We start from the raw sequence: 13,681 nt of genomic DNA on the forward strand, positions 1-13,681 counted from the left end.
GGATGGGGAGAGTTAGGGTAAGGCATAGGCTGTAGGAGGATGGGGAGAGTTAGGGTAAGGCATAGGCTGTAGGAGGATGGGGAGAGTTAGGGTTAGGCATAGGTTGTAGGAGGATGGGGAGAGTTAGGGTAAGGCATAGACTGTAGGAGGATGGGGAGAGTTAGGGTTAGGCATAGGCTGTAGGAGGATGGGGAGAGTTAGGGTAAGGCATAGGCTGTAGGAGGATGGGGAGAGTTAGGGTTAGGCACAGGCTGTAGGAGGATGGGGAGAGTTAGGGTTAGGCATAGGTTGTAGGAGGATGGGGAGAGTTAGGGTTAGGCATAGGCTGTAGGAGGATGGGGATGTATAGGGTTAGGCATAGGCTGTAGGAGGATGAGGAGAGTTAGGGTAAGGCATAGGCTGTAGGAGGATGGGGAGAGTTAGAGATAGGCACAGGCTGTAGGAGGATGGGGATGTGTAGGGTTAGGCATAGGCTGAAGGAGGATGGGGAGAGTTAGGGTAAGGCATAGGCTGTAGGAGGATGGGGAGAGTTAGGGTAAGGCATAGGTTATAGGAGGATGGGGAGAGTTAGGGTAAGGCATAGGCTGTAGGAGGATGGGGAGAGTTAGGGTAAGGCATAGGCTGTAGGAGGATGGGGAGAGTTAGGGTAAGGCATAGGTTGTAGGAGGATGGGGAGAGTTAGGGTAAGGCATAGGCTGTAGGAGGATGGGGAGAGTTAGGGTAAGGCATAGGCTGTAGGAGGATGGGGATGTGTAGGGTTAGGCATAGGCTGTAGGAGGATGGGGAGAGTTAGGGTTAGGCATAGGTTGTAGGAGGATGGGGAGAGTTAGGGTTAGGCATAGGTTGTAGGAGGATGGGGAGGGTTAGGCATAGGCTGTAGGAGGATGGGGATGTGTAGGGTTAGGCATAGGCTGTAAGAGGATGGGGATGAGTAGGGTTAGGCATAGGATGTAGGAGGATGGGGATGTGTAGGGTTAGGCATAGGCTGTAGGAGGATGGGGAGAGTTAGGGTTAGGCATAGGCTGTAGGAGGATGGGGAGAGTTAGGGTTAGGCCAGTGGCGTAACTACTGCCCCCGCAGCCCTCGCGGTGGCTTGGGGACGAGGGGCTGCGGGGGCGCCACTGACTTAGAACAGATTGACATGCGTACGAGCGTCCGCATGTCAATCTGCGGTCTCCTCTCCCTCCCTGCTGTGTTGGAGGGACACGGAGCGCACATCGCGCGCCTCTCCTGTGTCCCTCCCTGGCTCTCCGGCCGGTCTAAGGAAGTGCCGTTCGTGAGCTCTGATTGGCTCACGAACCGGCACTTCCTTTATTAGACCAGCCGGAGAGCCAGGAGGGACACTGGAGAGGCGCACGATGTGCGCTCCGTGTCCCTCCAACACATAGGGGGGGGGGGGGGGAGCAGGCACTGGGGGCATATACCTGGCACTGTGGGGGCAGATCTGGCACTGTGGGCATATACCTGGCACTGTGGGGGCAGATCTGGCACTGGGGGCATATACCTGGCACTGTGGGGGGGAAGATCTGGCACTGGGGGCATATACCTGGCACTATGGGGGGAAGATCTGGCACTGGGGGCATATACCTGGCACTGTGGGGGCAGATCTGGCACTGGGGGGGCAGATCTGGCACTGGGGGCATATACCTGGTACTGTGGGGGCAGATCTGGCACTGGGGGCATATACCTGGTACTGTGGGGGCAGATCTGGCACTGGGGGCATATACCTGGCACTGTGGGGGGAAGATCTGGCACTGGGGGTATATACCTGGCACTGTGGGGGGAAGATCTGGCACTGGGGGTATATACCTGGCACTGTGGGGGCAGATCTGGCACTGGGGGCATATACCTGGCACTGTGGGGGCAGATCTGGCACTGGGGGCATATACCTGGCACTGTGGGGGCAGACCTGGCACTGGGGGCATATACCTGGCACTGTGGGGGGAAGATCTGGCACTGGGGGCATATACCTGGCACTGGGGGCATATACCTGGCACTGGGGGCATATACCTGGCACTGGGGGGGGAAGATCTGGCACTGGGGGCATATACCTGGCACTGTGGGGGCAGATCTGGCACTGGGGGCATATACTTGGCACTGTGGGGGCAGATCTGGCACTGGGGGCATATACCTGGTACTGTGGGGGCAGATCTGGCACTGGGGGCATATACCTGTTACTGTGGGGGCAGATCTGGCACTGGGGGCATATACCTGGCACTGTGGGGGGAAGATCTGGCACTGTGGGGCATATACCTGGCACTGTGGGGGGAAGATCTGGCACTGGAGGCATATACCTGGCACTGTGGGGGAATATCTGGCACTGGGGGCATATACCTGGCACTGTGGGGGAATATTTGGCTCTGGGGGGAGCAGGCACTGAGGGGGCATATGTGGCACTGTGTGGGAATATCTGGCACTGGGGGCATATACCTGGCACTGTGGGGGAATATCTGGCACTGGGGGGAGCAGGCACTGAGGGGGCATATGTGGCACTGTGGGGGAATATTTGGCACTGGGGGGAGTAGGCACTGAGGGGGCATATGTGGCACTGGGGGGTATATGTGGCACTGGGGGCATGTACCTGGCACTGTGGGGGAATATCTGGCACTGGGGGCATATACCTGGCACTGTGGGGGAATATCTGGCACTGGGGGCATATGTGGCACTGGGGGCATGGCCCTAGCAACAAGCACTACCCCCTAGCAACTAGCATGACACCCAGTGCATGAAACCCCTGGCAACGAGCATGACACCCAGTGCATGAAACCCCTAGCAACGAGCATGACACCCTGAGCATGAAAACCCCTGGCACTGTGCATGGAACCAAGAGCATGAAACCGCTGGCAACGAGCATGACACCCAGTGCATGAAACCCCTGGCAACGAGCATGACACCCTGAGCATGAAAACCCCTGGCACCGTGCATGGAACCAAGAGCATGAAACCCCTGGCAACGAGCAGGTAATTTAAAAGTAATTAGAAGCCTTACTGTAGAACTTAATGTGTAATGGGCATTACGGTGTGTGGCATAATGTATCACGGACATTGCGGTGTGTGTCATAATGTATCAGGCATTACGGTGTGTTGTATACTATATCACGGGCATTGTGGTATGTGGTATAATGTCTCAGGATCATTGTGGTGTGTGTCATACTGTGTCAAAGACATTGTATGTGCTATAATGTATCAGGGGCATTGCAGTGTGTAGCATAATGTATAACGGGCATTGCGATTCCTGTCATAATGTGTCACAGGCATTACGGTGTGGCATAATGTGTCTGGGGCATTACAGTGTGTGCATATTGTGTCATGTGCATTATTGTGTGTGGAATAATGTCTAAGGGCCATTGCAGTATGTGGAATAATGTATACTGGGCATTACTATAAGGAGGAAAAATTACAAATAATGTAAAGGGCATGAATCAGGATTATTTTTCTTTCCTGTGGTGGCCAACGTCTGGGCGCGCAGGTTGCAAAACTAGGGTATAAGGTAGTCTTTTCCTGCAATGCCACGCCCTTCACACGAAGCCACGCCCATTTCAACAAAGCCACACCCCCTTTATGGTGGCACGCGCATTTTTCTCCCTTTGCTAGTGCCAATTATGTGGGGTATGGGGGGGGGGGGGGGCGCCGAAGGATTTTTTGGCTTGGGGGAGAAAAATTTCTAGTTACACCACTGGGTTAGGCATAGGTTGTAGGAGGATGGGGAGGTTAGGCATAGGCTGTAGGAGGATGGGGGATGTGTAGGGTTAGGCATAGGCTGTAAGAGGATGGGGATGAGTAGAGTTAGGCATAGGATGTAGGAGGATGGGGATGTGTAGGGTTAGGCATAGGCTCTAGGAGGATGGGGAGAGTTAGGGTTAGGCATAGGCTGTAGGAGGATGGGGATGTGTAGGGTTAGGCATAGGCTGTAGGAGGATGGGGAGAGTTAGGGTTAGGCATAGGCTGTAGGAGGATGGGGAGAGTTAGGGTTAGGCAAAGGCTGTAGGAGGATGGGGAGAGTTAGGGTAAGGCATAGGCTGTAGGAGGATGGGGATGAGTAGGGTTAGGCATAGGCTGTAGGAGGATGGGGAGAGTTAGGGTTAGGCATAGGTTGTAGGAGGATGGGGAGAGTTAGGGTTAGGCATAGGTTGTAGGAGGATGGGGAGAGTTAGGGTTAGGCATAGGCTGTAGGAGGATGGGGAGAGTTAGGGTAAGGCATAGGCTGTAAAATGGGTATGTGTAGGGTTAGGCATAGGCTCTAGGAGGATGGGGAGATTTAGAGACAGGCATAGGCTGTAGGAGGATGGGGATGTGCAGGGTTATGCATAGGCTGTAGGAGGATGGGGAGAGTTAGGGTTAGGCATAGGCTGTAGGAGGATGGGGATGAGTAGGGTTAGGCATAGGCTGTAGGAGGATGGGGAGAGTTAGGGTTATGCATAGGCTGTAGGAGGATGGGGAGAGTTAGGGTTAGGCATAGGCTGTAGGAGGATGGGGAGAGTTAGGGTTAGGCATAGGCTGTAGGAGGATGGGGAGAGTTAGGGTTAGGCATAGGCTGTAGGAGGATGGGGAGAATTAGGGTTAGGCATAGGCTGAAGGAGGATGGGGATGTGTAGGGTTAGGCATAGGCTGTAGGAGGATGGCGAGAGTTAGGGTTAGGCATAGGCTGTAGGAGGATGGGGATGTGTAGGGTTAGGCATAGGCTCTAGTAGGATGGGGAGAGTTAGAGATAGGCATAGGCTGTAGGAGGATGGGGATGTGTAGGGTTAGGCATAGGCTCTAGGAGGATGGGGATGTATAGGGTTAGGCATAGGCTGTAGGAGGATGGGGAGAGTTAGGGTTAGGCATAGGCTGTAGGAGGATGGGGAGAGTTAGGGTTAGGCATAGGCTGTAGGAGGATGGGGATGTGCAGGATTAGGCACAGGCTGTAGGAGGATGGGGAGAGTTAGGGTAAGGCATTGGCTGTAGGAGGATGGGGAGAGTTAGGGTTAGGCATAGGCTGTAGGAGGATGGGGAGAGTTAGGGTAAGGCATAGGCTGTAGGAGGATGGGGAGAGTTAGGGTTAGGCATAGGCTGTAGGAGGATGGGGAGAGTTAGGGTTAGGCATAGGCTGTAGGAGGATGGGGAGAGTTAGGGTAAGGCATAGGCTGTAGGAGGATGGGGAGAGTTAGGGTTAGGCATAGGCTGTAGGAGGATGGGGAGAGTTAGGGTAAGGCATAGGCTGTAGGAGGATGGGGAGAGTTAGGGTTAGGCATAGGCTGTAGGAGGATGGGGAGAGTTAGGGTAAGGCATAGGCTGTAGGAGGATGGGGAGAGTTAGGGTTAGGCATAGGCTGTAGGAGGATGGGGAGAGTTAGGGTTAGGCATAGGCTGTAGGAGGATGGGGAGAGTTAGGGTTAGGCATAGGCTGTAGGAGGATGGGGAGAGTTAGGGTTAGGCATAGGCTGTAGGAGGATGGGGAGAGTTAGGGTTAGGCATAGGCTGTAGGAGGATGGGGAGAGTTAGGGTAAGGCATAGGCTGTAGGAGGATGGGGAGAGTTAGGGTTAGGCATAGGCTGTAGGAGGATGGGGAGAGTTAGGGTAAGGCATAGGCTGTAGGAGGATGGGGAGAGTTAGGGTTAGGCATAGGCTGTAGGAGGATGGGGAGAGTTAGGGTTAGGCATAGGCTGTAGGAGGATGGGGAGAGTTAGGGTTAGACATAGGCTGTAGGAGGATGGGGATGAGTAGTGTTAGCATACTTACTAAGAAAATAAGATTTTACTTACCGATAAATCTATTTCTCGGAGTCCGTAGTGGATGCTGGGGTTCCTGAAAGGACCATGGGGAATAGCGGCTCCGCAGGAGACAGGGCACAAAAAGTAAAGCTTTTCCAGATCAGGTGGTGTGCACTGGCTCCTCCCCCTATGACCCTCCTCCAGACTCCAGTTAGGTACTGTGCCCGGACGAGCGTACACAATAAGGGAGGATTTTGAATCCCGGGTAAGACTCATACCAGCCACACCAATCACACCGTACAACTTGTGATCTAAACCCAGTTAACAGTATGATAACAGCGGAGCCTCTGAAAGATGGCTTCCTTCAACAATAACCCGAATTAGTTAACAATAACTATGTACAATTATTGCAGATAATCCGCACTTGGGATGGGCGCCCAGCATCCACTACGGACTCCGAGAAATAGATTTATCGGTAAGTAAAATCTTATTTTCTCTATCGTCCTAGTGGATGCTGGGGTTCCTGAAAGGACCATGGGGATTATACCAAAGCTCCCAAACGGGCGGGAGAGTGCGGATGACTCTGCAGCACCGAATGAGAGAACTCCAGGTCCTCCTTAGCCAGAGTATCAAATTTGTAAAATTTTACAAACGTGTTCTCCCCTGACCACGTAGCTGCTCGGCAGAGTTGTAATGCCGAGACCCCTCGGGCAGCCGCCCAAGATGAGCCCACCTTCCTTGTGGAGTGGGCCTTTACAGATTTAGGCTGTGGCAGGCCTGCCACAGAATGTGCAAGTTGGATTGTGCTACAGATCCAACGAGCAATCGTCTGCTTAGACGCAGGAGCACCCATCTTGTTGGGTGCATACAATATAAACAACGAGTCAGATTTTCTGACTCCAGCTGTCCTTGCAATATATATTTTTAATGCTCTGACAACGTCCAGTAACTTGGAGTCCTCCAAGTCACTTGTAGCCGCAGGCACTACAATAGGCTGGTTCAGATGAAATGCTGACACCACCTTAGGGAGAAAATGCGGACGAGTCCGCAGTTCTGCCCTGTCCGAATGGAAAATCAGATATGGGCTTTTGTAAGATAAAGCTGCCAGTTCTGACACTCTCCTGGCCGAAGCCAGGGCTAGAAGCATGGTCACTTTCCATGTGAGATATTTCAAATCCACCTTTTTTAGTGGTTCAAACCAATGAGATTTTAGGAAGTCCAAAACCACATTGAGATCCCACGGTGCCACTGGAGGCACCACAGGAGGCTGTATATGCAGCACTCCCTTAACAAAGGTCTGGACTTCAGGGACTGAAGCCAATTCTTTTTGAAAGAAAATCGACAGGGCCGAAATTTGAACCTTAATAGATCCCAATTTGAGACCCATAGACAATCCTGATTGCAGGAAATGTAGGAATCGACCCAGTTGAAATTCCTCCGTCGGAGCACTCCGATCTTCGCACCACGCAACATATTTTCGCCAAATTCGGTGATAATGTTGCACGGTTACTTCCTTCCTTGCTTTAATCAAAGTAGGAATGACTTCTTCCGGCATGCCTTTTTCCTTTAGGATCCGGCGTTCAACCGCCATGCCGTCAAACGCAGCCGCGGTAAGTCTTGAAACAGACAGGGACCCTGCTGAAGCAAGTCCCTCCTTAGAGGTAGAGGCCACGGATCTTCCGTGATCATCTCTTGAAGTTCCGGGTACCAAGTCCTTCTTGGCCAATCCGGAACCACTAGTATCGTTCTCACGCCTCTTTGCCGTATAATTCTCAATACTTTTGGTATGAGAGGCAGAGGAGGAAACACATACACCGACTGGTACCCCCAAGGCGTTACCAGCGCGTCCACAGCTATTGCCTGCGGATCTCTTGACCTGGCGCAATACCTGTCCAGTTTTTTGTTGAGGCGAGATGCCATCATGTCCACCATTGGTCTTTCCCAACGGGTTACCAGCATGTGGAAGACTTCTGGATGAAGTCCCCACTCTCCCGGGTGAAGATCGTGTCTGCTGAGGAAGTCTGCTTCCCAGTTGTCCACTCCCGGGATGAACACTGCTGACAGTGCTATCACATGATTCTCTGCCCAGCGAAGAATCCTTGCAGCTTCTGCCATTGCACTCCTGCTTCTTGTGCCGCCCTGTCTGTTCACATGGGCGACTGCCGTGATGTTGTCCGACTGGATCAACACCGGTTTTCCTTGAAGCAGAGGTTCTGCCTGGCTTAGAGATTTGTATATTGCTCTTAGTTCCAGAATGTTTATGTGAAGAGACGTTTCCAGGCTCGTCCATACTCCCTGGAAGTTTCTTCCTTGTGTGACTGCTCCCCAGCCTCTCAGGCTGGCGTCCGTGGTCACCAGGATCCAATCCTGTATGCCGAATCTGCGGCCCTCCAATAGATGAGGACTCTGCAACCACCACAGAAGAGACACCCTTGTCCTTGGAGACAGGGTTATCCGTAGGTGCATCTGAAGATGCGACCCTGACCATTTGTCCAACAGGTCCCTTTGGAAAATTCTTGCGTGGAATCTGCCGAATGGAATTGCTTCGTAAGAAGCCACCATTTTTCCCAGGACTCTTGTGCATTGATGTACAGACACCTTTCCTGGTTTTAGGAGGTTCCTGACAAGCTCGGATAACTCCTTGGCTTTTTCCTCCGGGAGAAAAACCTTTTTCTGAACCGTGTCCAGAATCATCCCTAGGAACAGCAGACGAGTTGTCGGCATTAACTGGGATTTTGGAATATTCAGAATCCACCCGTGCTGTTTTAGCACTTCTTGAGACAGTGCTAATCCCATCTCTAGCTGTTCTCTGGACCTTGCCCTTATTAGGAGATCGTCCAAGTATGGGATAATTAATACGCCTTTTCTTCGAAGAAGAATCATCATCTCGGCCATTACTTTTGTAAAGACCCGAGGTGCCGTGGACAATCCGAACGGCAGCGTCTGAAACTGATAGTGACAGTTTTGTACAACGAACCTGAGGTACCCCTGGTGTGAGGGGTAAATTGGAACGTGGAGATACGCATCCTTGATGTCCAAGGATACCATAAAGTCCCCCTCATCCAGGTTCGCTATCACTGCTCTGAGTGACTCCATCTTGAACTTGAACTTCTTTATGTACAGGTTCAAGGACTTCAGATTTAGAATAGGCCTTACCGAGCCATCCGGCTTCGGTACCACAAAAAGAGTGGAATAATACCCCTTCCCTTGTTGCAGAAGAGGTACCTTGACTATCACCTGCTGAGAGTACAGCTTGTGAATGGCTTCCAAAACCGTCTCCCTTTCGGAGGGGGACGTTGGTAAAACAGACTTCAGGAAACGGCGAGGTGGATCTGTCTCTAATTCCAACCTGTACCCCTGAGATATTATCTGCAGGATCCAGGGATCTACTTGCGAGTGAGCCCACTGCGCGCTGTAATTTTTGAGACGACCCCCCACCGTCCCCGAGTCCGCTTGAGAAGCCCCAGCGTCATGCTGAGGCTTTTGTAGAAGCCGGGGAGGGCTTCTGATCCTGGGAAGGAGCTGCCTGTTGCTGTCTCTTCCCTCGACCTCTGCCTCGTGGCAGATATGAATAGCCCTTTGCTCTCTTATTTTTAAAGGAACGAAAGGGCTGCGGTTGAAAGGTCGGTGCCTTTTTCTGTTGGGGAGTGACTTGAGGTAGAAAGGTGGATTTCCCGGCTGTAGCCGTGGCCACCAAATCTGATAGACCGACTCCAAATAACTCCTCCCCTTTATACTGCAAAACTTCCATATGCCGTTTTGAATCCGCATCGCCTGTCCACTGTCGCGTCCATAAAGCTCTTCTGGCCGAAATGGACATAGCACTTACCCGTGATGCCAGTGTGCAGATATCCCTCTGTGCATCACGCATATAAAGAAATGCATCCTTTATTTGTTCTAACGACAGTAAAATATTGTCCCTGTCCAGGGTATCAATATTTTCAATCAGGGACTCTGACCAAACTACCCCAGCACTGCACATCCAGGCAGTCGCTATAGCTGGTCGTAGTATAACACCTGCATGTGTGTATATACTTTTTTGGATATTTTCCATCCTCCTATCTGATGGATCTTTAAGTGCGGCCGTCTCAGGAGAGGGTAACGCCACTTGTTTAGATAAGCGTGTTAGCGCCTTGTCCACCCTAGGAGGTGTTTCCCAGCGCTCCCTAACCTCTGGCGGGAAAGGGTATAATGCCAGTAATTTCTTTGAAATTATCAGCTTTTTATCAGGGGCAACCCACGCTTCATTACACACGTCATTTAGTTCTTCTGATTCAGGAAAAACTATAGGTAGTTTTTTCACACCCCACATAATACCCTGTTTAGTGGTACCTGTAGTATCAGCTAAATGTAACGCCTCCTTCATTGCCAAAATCATATAACGTGTGGCCCTACTGGAAAATACGGTTGATTCGTCACCGTCACCACTGGAGTCATCGCCTGTGTCTGGGTCTGTGTCGACCGACTGAGGCAAAGGGCGTTTCACAGCCCCTGACGGTGTTTGAGTCGCCTGGACAGGCACTAATTGATTGTCCGGCCGTCTCATGTCGTCAAACGACTGCTTTAGCGTGTTGACACTATCCCGTAGTTCCATAAATAAAGGCATCCATTCTGGTGTCGACTCCCTAGGGGGTGACATCCTCATATTTGGCAATTGCTCCGCCTCCACGCCAATATCGTCCTCATACATGTCGACACACACGTACCGACACACAGCAGACACACAGGGAATGCTCCTAACGAAGACAGGACCCACTAGCCCTTTGGGGAGACAGAGGGAGAGTTTGCCAGCACACACCAAAAGCGCTATATATATATATATCAGGGATAGCCTTATACTAAGTGCTCCCTTATAGCTGCTTTGTTATATCAAAATATCGCCATAAATTTGCCCCCCCTCTCTGTTTTACCCTGTTTCTGTAGTGCAGTGCAGGGGAGAGACTTGGGAGCCGTCCTGACCAGCGGAGCTGTGAGAGGAAATGGCGCCGTGTGCTGAGGAGATAGGCCCCGCCCCTTTTCTGGCGGGCTCGTCTCCCGCTATTTAGAGAAATCAGGCAGGGGTTAAATATCTCCATATAGCCTCTGGGGGCTATATGTGAGGTATTTTTAGCCTTTATATAGGTTACATTTGCCTCCCAGGGCGCCCCCCTCCCAGCGCCCTGCACCCTCAGTGACTGCCGTGTGAAGTGTGCTGAGAGGAAAATGGCGCACAGCTGCAGTGCTGTGCGCTACCTTTAGAAGACTGCAGGAGTCTTCAGCCGCCGATTCTGGACCTCTTCTGACTTCAGCATCTGCAAGGGGGCCGGCGGCGCGGCTCCGGTGACCATCCAGGCTGTACCTGTGATCGTCCCTCTGGAGCTTGATGTCCAGTAGCCAAGAAGCCAATCCATCCTGCACGCAGGTGAGTTGACTCCTTCTCCCCTCAGTCCCTCGCTGCAGTGATCCTGTTGCCAGCAGGAATCACTGTAAAATAAAAAACCTAGCTAAACTTTTTCTAAGCAGCTCTTTAGGAGAGCCACCTAGATTGCACCCTTCTCGGCCGGGCACAAAAATCTAACTGGAGTCTGGAGGAGGGTCATAGGGGGAGGAGCCAGTGCACACCACCTGATCTGGAAAAGCTTTACTTTTTGTGCCCTGTCTCCTGCGGAGCCGCTATTCCCCATGGTCCTTTCAGGAACCCCAGCATCCACTAGGACGATAGAGAAATCTCTGTATTCTGACTGTCAGGATGCCGCTGTCAGTATTCTGACCGCCAGCATCCTCACTGTCGGGATCCCGTACCCATGACGGAAGGAAGGTTGCCAATACCATAGTAATAGCAGCCACATAAGCATACAGTTATGAAATGATGGAGATACTAAAGAGAGGGAAAGACTGGAATAAGAAGATGGCAGATTAGCGCAGACGAGAAACTACAAAGAGTAAAGAATTGATACATTTGGTCACCTATATTTGGTACAGTATAAGGAAAGTGCCAAAAGCAGATCTGTAATTGTACAGACCTTTCTAATGTTTCCTGGGCCTCCCTGGTGAGGACTGCTCTAATATAATACTTCTGATCTGATATATGCACCGCAACTTCCGGATACTGGGAGCCTTCTGCAGATAGGTTTGGCATCTTCACAAACTGATAGAAGAAAAACAAATATAAAACACATGAATAAACGGAGCTGATTTGCATTGCTAGAATACAATGCTATGCTGTAATCTGTACCTTTCTTTTTCTTTTGCTATAGCTTCCAAAACTAGTTATTCTTTGATCGAGTTTTTTAATAAGAATTTTGTGAATTAATTTCAGAAATGAATAAAATAAATGACTTGCCCTATGGAAGATACTATGAATCTTGTATCAACATGTAACTTCTTGTGAGCACTGGATCCTCTCTATCAAAAACCATCATGCCCTCTTTCCACTGCCGCAATAACCTGCATTTTTGCTGGGTCTAGGCTCAGTGGAAAAGGGTCCCTGAAAAATAACCCGGGTCCAGTTACCTGGGAATCCGACCTAGGTTGCTACCAGGGTTCAGTGTAAACAGGTGTCCAGGGTCCCGGTAAAATAGTATGGAGAGCCAGTTGACCAGCACTTGAAGAGGATGTCATCTCCAAGTGTGAGCAGAGGGAAGACCCACCATTAACCCAGGTCCAGCCTGCGGTGTCTACAGGGTTTCAAGCCACTATGACCAAACTTGAAACCCGTTTACTACCCGCTTCAGGCACGGGTTTTAGGGTGAAAATGGGTATTACTGTGTGAGAGACCATAATTATGCAGTTCAACTCTTTTGAATAGAAAGAACATGCTGGACAAACACACTAGAGTCACTTGTTTAAGCTGATCTGTGGCAGCATACGCAAGTCGCCCAGGCATGGTGGGAGAGTGGACAAGCATTGCAGACAAACAATGCAGTCACCAGCTGATCAGAATTACCGACACATCCAACACTGATTATAATCTTGTGACTATGTGATACTGTAAAAACAAAATAATTACCTCAATCACCTGAGCAAGGACAGGTTTTTGTTTGACAACCCCCTGGCCATATTTAGCAAGGACATCAAGAATCCAAGGCCAGCCAATGCAAGTATGATATGCAGCCATATCGGTTTTATGTCCTGTGTGTAGATATAATAAAGCAGTGTTCATATATATACTTATACAAGTTTCCATTCTTCTCACATAACTGGATATCTGTAAACTGGAAGAGTTTTGTGGTGGTTATGAAAAATATCCTTTTTATTACGGAGTATAGCTGTAAGTAAAAGCCTGTTAGACACCTTTTTACAGGGGGACAGTACCAATACGAAAACTCCTGGGTTGAAAATCAAGTGCAACATCAAACGTAAGAGGGGTACACACGATAGAGATGGGTGCTGATCGATCTATCACAGACCCAGCGAAGGTGGGGGGGGGGGGCGCTGAAGTGAGTGACCTGCTAGATTGAGCCTGAATCTAGCACCGGCAATAGCGATGCATCACGTGTGACTCTATCGCTGGGGGGCATACACACGAGATCCGTGCTTAACTTCTAAGCAATCTGGTCAGATTGCTTAGATTTTAAGCACGGATCTCTCCGTGTGTATTCCCCCTTAATTCTAACAGCTCAACATTTGGTGACCTGAAGGTGAAATAATTATTCCTCTCAGTGAGTGCTGCATGTACTAGAAGTAAAGGAAGCTCTCAGATGCTCATAGTTGGTGATTTGTTAACATAGCATGTAAATAAGTAAAAGGTGGTTTACATTGTGGCTACAGTGACAATGGTAGAAAAGGAAGGAAGCAGTCGGCACCTAATGCAGGGGCAGAGGTACAAGAGACAATCCAAGTGCTGGTAGTGAAGGGGGAAGCTGGGTGGTGTTGGCAGAATGCAGGTGGAGGAGTGCGTGTGTCTGGACGCTGCTGGGGTATTGGCAGTGACTGGAGGGTAGGGATGGCCATCAACCATCAATTACAAATCATCAATGGTTGATGGCAGACGTCAAATGGTTCTCTGCCA

General features: G+C 50.6%; 1 protein-coding gene across 2 annotated transcripts in view; it reads right to left on the reverse strand.

The window, feature by feature from the left end:
- Positions 1-13,681, reverse strand: part of ACD (ACD shelterin complex subunit and telomerase recruitment factor) — a 174,876-nt gene that overhangs the window by 147,627 nt on the left and 13,568 nt on the right. The window contains exons 2-3 of one of the 2 annotated variants that reach the window (XM_063923066.1): positions 12,680-12,801; positions 11,694-11,818 (exon numbers count right to left, since the gene is read on the reverse strand). In XM_063923066.1, the coding sequence (XP_063779136.1) occupies positions 11,694-11,818; positions 12,680-12,787 (233 nt within the window). In that variant the 5' untranslated portion in view covers positions 12,788-12,801. The remainder of the gene's footprint in view (positions 1-11,693; positions 11,819-12,679; positions 12,802-13,681) is intronic. The other variant, XM_063923065.1, reaches the window with a different exon arrangement.

The sequence above is a fragment of the Pseudophryne corroboree genome, chromosome 5 (assembly GCF_028390025.1).
Source record: "Pseudophryne corroboree isolate aPseCor3 chromosome 5, aPseCor3.hap2, whole genome shotgun sequence".
NCBI classification, from domain to species: domain Eukaryota; kingdom Metazoa; phylum Chordata; class Amphibia; order Anura; family Myobatrachidae; genus Pseudophryne; species Pseudophryne corroboree.